This window comes from Cyrtonyx montezumae, unplaced genomic scaffold (genome assembly GCF_038088225.1).
Source record: "Cyrtonyx montezumae isolate F1298 unplaced genomic scaffold, pur_monq_1.0 scaffold_67, whole genome shotgun sequence".
Classification (NCBI taxonomy): domain Eukaryota; kingdom Metazoa; phylum Chordata; class Aves; order Galliformes; family Odontophoridae; genus Cyrtonyx; species Cyrtonyx montezumae.
In genome coordinates this window covers 226,499-236,122 of record NW_027072075.1, presented here as the reverse complement: position 1 = coordinate 236,122, position 9,624 = coordinate 226,499, and the positions used below count along the sequence as shown (strand labels likewise).

General features: G+C 48.0%; 1 protein-coding gene across 1 annotated transcript; it reads right to left on the bottom strand.

Annotated features, from left to right (window-relative positions):
- Positions 1-1,440: 1,440 nt before the first annotated feature.
- On the bottom strand, positions 1,441-4,692 carry LOC136057474 (zinc finger protein 70-like). The gene is made up of 2 exons (XM_065750197.1): positions 4,501-4,692; positions 1,441-3,460 (listed from the first exon to the last, which is right to left on the bottom strand). The coding sequence occupies exon 2, from the start codon at positions 3,421-3,423 to the stop codon at positions 1,774-1,776; it is 1,650 nt and encodes a 549-aa protein (XP_065606269.1). The 5' UTR covers positions 3,424-3,460; positions 4,501-4,692; the 3' UTR covers positions 1,441-1,773.
- Positions 4,693-9,624: the final 4,932 nt, after the last annotated feature.

Genomic DNA, 9,624 nt, shown 5'->3' with positions numbered 1-9,624 from the left:
CTGCACACAGGCTTGGCAGTATCTGGTGAACCAGTCACCAGGATCACCCCAGAAACCCAATGTAGGGATTTAGGAGTGCGCTCAAAGAAGAAATGATGCAGGAGACATCATTAAATAACCATCCTTTAATTAGTGTGCAGAGTGCTGAGGAGTGTACACCTGCTTTCAAACCGTACAAAATAGGGACAGGGATCATGATGAGTTCGAGGGTTGGCACCTTCAGTCCCACAGACTCAGTGTGCAAGAAGGTGACTGTGACTCCAGGTCCTTTCAAGGCGGCTCAGATGCGAGGACAAGGCTCTGCTGGTGCCCCCAAAATGGGCTTGGGTCTTACTTTTGCAAGAAAAGGTCTACATTCCAACCTCTTCCCAGCAGCAGCTATCAGTCAAAGAGAACATATTCAGATTTCAGCAGCAGCTCAGGTGGCTCTAGATCTGGTGCTGCCACTGGGGATGCACTGTATGGAAACAAAGAGGACCCAAGACTGGTTTTCTGTTCTCCCTCATACAGATCCTGCAAACAATACGTGTATCTCCCCCCTTTTCTGCTCACTACCAGCCTCACCAGCACTGCTGCACAGAAAAGAGGGTAGATGTTCCCAGCTCGAGATGCCAGGCTCCTTCCTCCAGAGTGGGAGAGGTGAAGTGTCTCCTGTGTGGCTCAGTACCTCCACTCCATCACCTCCAAGAGATGCTCCACCAGCAGCACAACGGGGACAACACTCTCTCTTCTCTGCACTGGCTCCTCAGGGTCACCTAACTCTTTCCTTCTGCCTTGAGGTCAAATTTTAAAGCACACACAGTTTGTAGCCAGCAGAATGCCGACTGCTTTATACCCACTGGGAGCAGTATTCTGTACCAGCAAAATGCCCACTTGGACCCTGCACAGCAGGGAAACAGGCATCGTTGTCAGTAACCTGATCATCAGTAGCAGAGTGAAACATGGACGGGACATTTACACTGTAAAGGAAAAGGGAGGTGCTCAGTCATTGCTGTTCCCAAACATACTTTACACAATCTCCTCAGAAATTGACAGCTCTCTCCTCCTGCTGCAGGACTCACTGTACCCCTACTACAAGGGCATCCGCAGGAGCTCCCAGCCCACATCTTGCACTCAAGGAAAATGGCAACATGGTTCCAACCTCAATGTGGACGTGTTGATGGAGCCTGCTGTGGGGCAAGACTGAGCTATGGGAACTTACCGGGATGACTGGGGCAGCTCTCCTTGAAACACTGAGGGGAGGAGCATTCTTTAGTATCACCTAAATACAGGACTTCCTTCAGTGTTGTCAGAGATCTGGATGTCATGCCTCAGCTGCACCGCAGCCTTGGCCAGCACGGCTTGCCTCTGCAAGCCACTATGCCATAAGACTCAGTGTCACAAGCTTCAGCTTGTACCACCAGCTAGCCTGCAGGAAGAAGTGCTTGAGGACAGCACGACACCTCCCTTCAGGCCAGGGGACAGAAGTCTGCAGCAGCCCCAGCCTGAGAGCTCAGTGACCATCCCTGTGAGATCACTTCGCTGGAAGCAGGAGAGAGAAGCGTACGTCAGGGTTTGACAGAGAGAAGCCATGCAGCAGAGACCCCACCAGGATGGGAGTCAGAAGAAGAGCTGCAGCAGCGCCCACATTTTGGCCTCCTCTCCAAGTTCCCTGCACATGGCTTACTCATGTAAGTGGGCCAGACTGGGGCTGCGTGCGTACTTCCAGCATGCTCACCTCTTCCTTTGGACTTCTTGGCCTCAAAACACTCACGCTGAGCACGCTGCTCTGGTTCAGCCGTCGCGGTGTACGCGCTGGTGCTGCAGCAGGTTGGAGGGGTGAGCAAAGCCCTTGTCACAGACACTGCACTTGTAGGGGGTCTCACCTGTGTGCACCTTCTCATGCACCGCCAGGTAGGCCAAGTCCTTGAAGAACTTGTGGCAGAAGCTGCATTTGTAGGGCCGCTCCTGGCTGTGCACGCGGTGGTGCTGAAGCAGCAAGGAGGGGCGGGCAAAGGCTTTCCCACACGCTTCGCATTTGTAGGGTCGCTCCCCGGTGTGTGCCCGCTCATGGATCACCAGGTAGGATGACTGCTTGAAGGCCTTCCCGCAGGTTTTGCAGACAAAGGGTCGCTCGCCCGTGTGCACACGTTCATGGGAGGAAAGCGCGTTGGACTGCTTGAAACCTTTGCCACAGAGCGGGCAGACAAAGGGGCGGTCGCCCGTGTGCACGCGCTCGTGAACCTTGAGGCTGTGGCCATAGGTGAATTTCTTACCACAGACACCACAGACGTGGGGTTTGTCATCGCAGTGCTGCCTCTGGTGCAGGAGGAGAGCATTGGAAGTGGGGAAATCCTTCCCGCAATCTGCGCACTTGAAGGGTTTCTCGGTGCAGTGGGTGAGGGTGTGACGCTGCAGCTCGTAGGGTGTCTTGAAGCTCTTGTCACAGCAGGCGCAGTGGAAGGGACGTTCGCCTGTGTGGATGCGCCGGTGCTCCTGGAGGTTAGAGGAACGCTTGAAGCGCTTCCCACAGAGCTCACATCGGAAGGGACGCTCCTCCGTGTGCACCAAGCGGTGGCTCTTGAAGTCCGAGTGTCGCTTGAAGGAAGCCTCGCAGAGATCACAGCGGAAAGGCCGCTCCTCGTTGTGCACAACCTCGTGGCTGAACAGCTCCCAAGCACGTTTGAAGGCTTTCTCGCACACACCACACTGGAAGGGCTTCTCGTCCACAATCACCTCCCGGATCTCAAACTCAGCAGCCGCGCTCGCTCCACGCTTCAGGTGTGGGGGCAGCACCACCGCTGCCTCCTCCAGCTCTCCCGCCGCGCTGCCCAGCACCAGCTTGGCCGTGGAGTAAATACCGTGCTCATCAATCAGTTGCACAAAATCTGGCTTGGGACGAGCATCCCCGTGAAGAGGTGGCTCGGGGGAGCAAGACCGAGAAGCTTTTCCCTCCTCTTCCTCGTCTTCGCTGCTCTGTGGCACTACGGGAGCTTCCTCCAGCCCGTTCTCACCAAGGTTTTTCTTCCGTTGGAAGTCACTGGACTGGCCCCAGATCAAGCGCAGCCTTTTTCCCCGGGAGGGCCCTGGCTCTTCAGCTCTTTCCCCTTCTCCTGGAGATCTCGGGACCAGGCTTGTTTTGGGCTTCAGGTTCAGTCGGTGTTTCCTGCATGGCTGCAGCTCCTCAGGTTTCTCTCCCACCTTTTGGCCAGGGCCTTCCACGCCCTGTGGGGTGAAGGAGCCATGCCCTTGCCAGCACCGCACTGAACATCGAGGAGAACCAATCCTGTGTTGCTTCACAGAGCCTTTCTCAATCTGTACTTGGGTCGTATCCTCCTCTGGAGTCTCCCCCTGCTCTTCATCTTCAGGTTCATCTTCAGAAATGCAGACACGTCGCAGAGAAAAGGGAGAATCAGAAGCTGGAGAAGAAGGCTGCTCTTCCATAGCTCTGGATGCTGGATACCAACCCAGACAGGAGTCTCTGCAAAAATAAGGAGAGGTGAGCCATCAGGGAGGAGAACTACAAAACAAGGGCTAGGAAGGCAGTGTGGAAGGAGGCAGTTCACACCTGAGCCCATGTGCAAAACTCATCAGCAATTCCAAGTTGGCAGGGAGGTGCTAGTGGCAAAGAATCAAAAATATCTCTTGGAAATCTTTTTACTCATTAACCTATTATTAGACACTGAATCAAACTGCTGCTGGTTATTCACCCACACAGACCTCCTGTAAGTTTATCCATAGCTACCTGACTGGAGCAGTGGTTGAGAGCTTCACTACTATACCCAGAAGCTGGGGGTTGTACCAGCTACCAGCAGCTTCCAGGCAGAATTTGAAAAGCACCTCAGCCTGTGCTTGGCCTCACTAGGTGTCTGCACAACCCTGCAGGCTGTCTACCATGAGAAGCCACTGCTCTGATGCATTCAGAGGATGCCAGCATGTGCTGGTGCCCTTGGACAAAATCAACCCCTAGTTTATCAGCTTCTGTGGATTCAACAGCACAGCTTGTCTCCTTCTACAAGCTTATTGGGCAGTTTGAAGACAGATGCTTTCTTTGTACACCTCTTTATGCCCCATGTTTCTCTGGGCTCCATCCAAACCATCCACTACTTCTGCTTAAAGGATCTCAGACAAAATGGGGTTTGTGACACCAGTGTGTGGCTCTGCGTACAGAGAGCCAGTGTCTTCAGTAAGGACAAAGTGACCTTCAGCCTCTGCAGTTGGCCAATGAGGCTGCCAGCTTTTGGGCTCAAGGACACTGTCCTTAGCGCTCTACCAGGAGGAAAGCCTGGAGATGCAGTCACAGACACGCAGGCTGGCTTTGCTGTCCCAACTCAGATGCCACACAGAGATCAGTTTAGACCTGACTGATAAGCAAGGGTGGAAAACAAGGCTGAAACACGATCCATCCCCTTGTACAGCTGTTAACAACACATGAAATCACACCCTGCAAATGTCTGATGTGCAACTATCTAAAGTGAGAAGCTCTTTGCAAATAGCCACATTTGAAAGACCCAGTTTCACCTTTGAAGTCATGAGATATCACGATAGGAGGAAGCAGTGGAGAGGATTTCAGGAGCAATCACAGGGATCAGCATCCAGAGACTGCTGGTGGTGTTGAATCTGCAAGAGCTGATAAACTCTGGGCACAAAGACGGAACTTCAGGCAGGCTGAGCTGTGAGTAAACACAAAGTTATTAATAACAGAGTGGTTCCATTAATAGTAAGAGCTTAAATGAATAAAAGTTGTTCCGGGAAACAGTGTTTATTGCCTGCTCCTCCTACCCCTGTTGGATAGTTACAAAAAAGAAAACAAAACGATTCACAACAGAACTGAGTGAATTTCAATGCAAGATTGAGCTTCAGTGCCACAGAGAATGTTCAGCATAAAGCTTTGTCCCTCATCTAAAAACAACAGTGTCACAAAAAGGGGAACTCGGGGAAAAAGTGACAGATAAATGAGACTGGAAATCCTAAAAGACAAAGTGAAGGAAATCCAGGTTAGTTTACGATGGTAGCAAGTTAAAAAAAGGAGATAAGGTAATTGTTAATTATATGATGAAAAGAGGGAAGGGGATGGAAGAAGGTACTTGTAATAGATATTATGAAAAGGGTAAAGGGGTGTGAGTTTCAGTAAATCAGAATTGGAGCAAAGGAAACCAGAGAAGGATAAAATGAGAAGAAATCTGAATCTAGCCCAAATCACTCATTGAGATAGCATCTTCCCATCAGATAACACCAAGGTGTTTTAGATTTCTTCCCCAGATATCTATGATGGGGCCACATCAAGAAAGAGGTCACACACTTTTGTTTTGGGCATGTAGACAGTTAAAGTGGCTGTGGTTTTATTGCTTCTAAAGGGGTAAAAACAAAGCACCATGGGCAAGGTGCAAAATGGGAAGGGTTTGCTGAAGCAGAACTGCTAAAGCAGAGAACCTCTGGGAAAAGTCGGGCGAGCACAGGTTGGAGAGGTGTTCCCAGTTCAGGCAGCAAGCAAAATCCTGATGGAAAGCACTTTGGAGAAGATGGTGCAAAGCTGGTTTTCTATATAAGAGGTGGTGAAGTAACAGAGAATCATGAGGGTGGGTCAGGTAACCCATGAAGCAAGAACTTGGGCTACTGCAGGCACAACCCATGGGTCAAATGTGTCCCAGAACAGCATGTATGTATCATATATCTCATATACAATATATGCATTATGTATAATATATATATTAAATATCGTGTATCTGCAACACCATATTCAGTCAACATAAATACATCTCTCAAATGGATCACAAAGAGTTGCTATCAGATACTCAACTCAAAAATCTGATCACGTTCTCTTCACCAGATTGAAATATTTAAGATGAATTAGCTCCAACTCCAACTTGGAAGGAACAGATGAGTTTGTTTTTTTTATTTGTCCTCCTCAACATGCTTGGATCACTTCAGCCCAAATTCTCCCAGTGTGTTCAGTTTCCTTCAGTACCAACAGGGATCTTCCAGGCATACCACAGTACTCCTAAAGGAACAACACAGTCCAGCATGTCCCAGTCCCACCCCAGCACCAACACAGTCTCTCCCTGCTCCGCTCTTCTCCTCCCCACTTTACAGCCAATACACCCCAATCAATCCCAGTATCACTCAGACCTACCCATCTCACTGCCCTACTCCATCCCATTCCAACCAGACCTTCCCTGTATATCCGAGTCCTGCCCTAGTATCAATATCATCTCATCTCATCCCCATCCCAGTTACAACCAGGCTCTCCCAGTACTTCCCAATCTCCCCTGTGAAAAATCTCTATGAGTATCTAAATGTCCCAACCGTTGGTGCAATGCTGAGTGAGGAAGAAGGAACGGAAGTGGTGTGCTTAGTTTGCAGTTCATGAAGTTCTGCAGGACACCTCCAGAACTGTTTCGATGTCCCAACTACTGACACATTGCTCAGCAGCCAAGAAGGAACAGAAATCTTGTGCTGAATTTGCAGCTGGAATTAGGGAACCAAAAATGCTTGCCACACAGGGATTAGAATACATTGGAGGATGGACAACCCTACCCACAGGTTTAGGTAAGTTCTTTTGTTGCAAGAGATGCCAAAGAGACCAACATGACAAGGGACAGAGTTTCTATGTCTCCCTACCCACGTGCAAATACTGAATCCCACCTGCTCCCATCTCATGTGCCAGTTAAGGATACATGTATGAAACACCCCCCTCTTTGCAATAAACAGAAAGAAGATTATGACTCAACAGTCGGGTGTCCATGCTACGCTGCAACCAAGAGTGGTGATCCAAATCCTCCTTCCCTGCCTATCTAATCTTTCTTCTCTCCTCTCCTTTTCTCTCTCTTCATCTTGCATTAGAATATAACAGAAGACATATCATCATAGCTTATCATCAACAAGGTATTGATATATGAACACAGCCCAAGACACAGAGCGTGTATAAGTATTGTGGGGTGATAAATAAATATTTAATCAATTGCTTAGTGTCATTTCACTTTAATTTAGCCTGAGGGAGGGGAAAAGGGAAAGTCATAGTTTGTGCAGTACTGGAAGCTGAATTAGTGGCAGCCCAGCAGGAGAAACACGTGATAAAACAAGCAGAGACACTGATGCTTTAAACAGACGACCTTGGCATCAGGTCTTTCGGTTCAAACATCTGATCCCCTAAAATTACTGATATGCCATAATATCCAATTCCTGCTGTGGCATGAGGTGGAATTTCTGAAGTTAGAGTGGATTAGGAAAACAAGAAATCATCTCTCCCATCCCACAGTTGTTTATGCAGCAGATGATCAACTTCTACAGTTTAACTCCCTAAAGATGCAAAATGGCACCAACGTAAAATAAGACTCCAATTAAAGGCTTCCCTAAAAAAGCAATGGAAGCAGCAGCAGTACTGTGGCTACCAACTGTCTAACTTGGCACAATCTAAAGAAACAGAATGATGATATTCTTGGTTCTCAAGTCTAACTACTCCTGATGTTAGCTGAAGTGATAATGGCTCACATTCCTCAACCAGGAAGTGCAAAACAGAGCAATACAAGAAGGAATTCAATCACTGTTTTAAACCTCACACTGCTCCCAACCAAAAGGGGTGGTAGAAATAGAAAATAATTATTTTATGACTCTACAATACTACCCTCTTAATGCTCCTTCCAACCAAAGACATTCTGGGATTCAGTGATTCTATAGCATGACAATATGCATACTACTCACTTTAAGTGGCCTTGAAGGATAAGAGCAAGCCAGTATTACAGGTCTGGATTGCATGCATTTCTTTCCAGGTGGGATCTAAACATCACAAATGCTTCAGAGTGGAGAAGAGAGATGACACTGCCAGCCAACATGCGTATGACATTCATTCAGCCCAAACAAAAGCCATCTTTGAAGACCAATGAACATGCAGTACAGAAGCCAATCACTAACACGCAGATCTATCTCACTGAATTGCAAGTACCAAGTTGATGTGCAAAAATCAAAAGCATTGATGGCCCCCTCCAGCTAATGAAGACAGGCAGTCACACAGAACTGTTGGGAAATGGCTGCAGGAGCAGGGAGGTCATGGTATGAGAATAGTTTGCACTGCAGCACAGACTATATACTCATGGAAAAGTATTAGATGTTGATAGGTCACGATGTCCCTGGGCCAAGTGACAAACAACTCAAGGTGGACATTAACTGCTTCAGCTGAGCAACCCAAATTGCCAAGATGTCTATGGGAAACTTCTGTGATTATGTTGTTCAGCCTGCCTTCAGCCAAGAGGGCCTCACAGGACTGTTGATAATTGTAACTATAGGTATTTTTAGAGTAAGCTGTCCTTGGTAGTCTATTCTGTTTAGCTAGCAGGTGTTCCCTTTGGGCTTTGTGTTATGCACTGGCCACGCTGATACGGTGCTCGAAGGAAACTACACTGTTTGAACCTTGAGAAAAGTAAAAGCAGGAGATGGTCTGTGATGAGTGGGAGAGGAAAAGTGCACTTTGAAACAGGGGACGCCCTGCCAGCACAGCCTTTCACATCCGCTGCCGACGCATTCCTGCCTGATTTCTTAGGATTAGGATGATATCAAGAGTTACCTCCCTCAGGATGGCTTCTCACTGCTGCTAATTGTTGGGAACTGCTTAAAGTTGTCTTTCTCCGAGGCTCTCAGCCAATGATTGTGTGCTATTCTCTGTACACCCCTGTTGTGCTTCCCCACCCGAGAGCAATCCACTCGGACCCTGATATATGTGGCACAGAACAAGTCAGACCAGCTTTTGTTTGAATTGCTTCAGAAGTTTCTCTCTCTACTGACTGTAAATTAAGTTACTGCCTGACACAAATCAAGTTTCCAGACATATTCTCTCTGGGATGGAGGAAATATCTGCAGGATATAAGTGGGTGCTTGAAGTCAGCTTGCATCTCTGCAGCATCTCACATCAGCCTTCTCTGCCTGAAAGGTCACACAGTTCCCATGCCACTTCATCCTCTGCCCATGATACTGCCTCTAGTCCATAAAAGCTTTCTTGTGCTGTTTGCAGGTATATATTATATCTTGAGGTTCTCTTGTGCAGCCAGAACCCTCCTCCAGAAGAGGTTTACCTGCTGTCATAAATTCCTCATGCAACCTTTCCTCTGAGCCTCTTGGCCTCTCTGCAACATTCCCTCCAAGCCTTGAGCTATTTCTGTGCAGTTTCTTACCTTAATCTCCCCCCACATATATTTGTAGATAAGTGACATTTCTGTCTTGCTCCTGTGAGTCTGTCTGATGCTCTTTATCATGATCTGATCACCATCAGCTTCACCTTGTTTCTGCTCTGATGATGATCAGCCTGTCCCCAAGCAGTGCTCACTCTACCAGCCAACTACTCCCCCAATTTAATTGCTGGAGTAAAGCATTCATGGTGGGCTGATGGGCACAAAGCACATTGCAAGAAATCACAATAATAGTAATAAAATAAGATCCTAAATCTTGATTGGACATCCTCAGTATGGGAAATGATGGGTGAAATAGAAACACCTTTTTCTTCTAACATTCAGTTGCTCAACTGCCATTCAGTGACACCTGGACAGGCTGAAGTGTTGGACAGGCAGGAACACTGATTTTTGATAAGGGCAAGTGTGGAGTCCTACACCTGGACAGGAATAACAACATACAGGTTCAGGTTAGGGCTTGACCTGC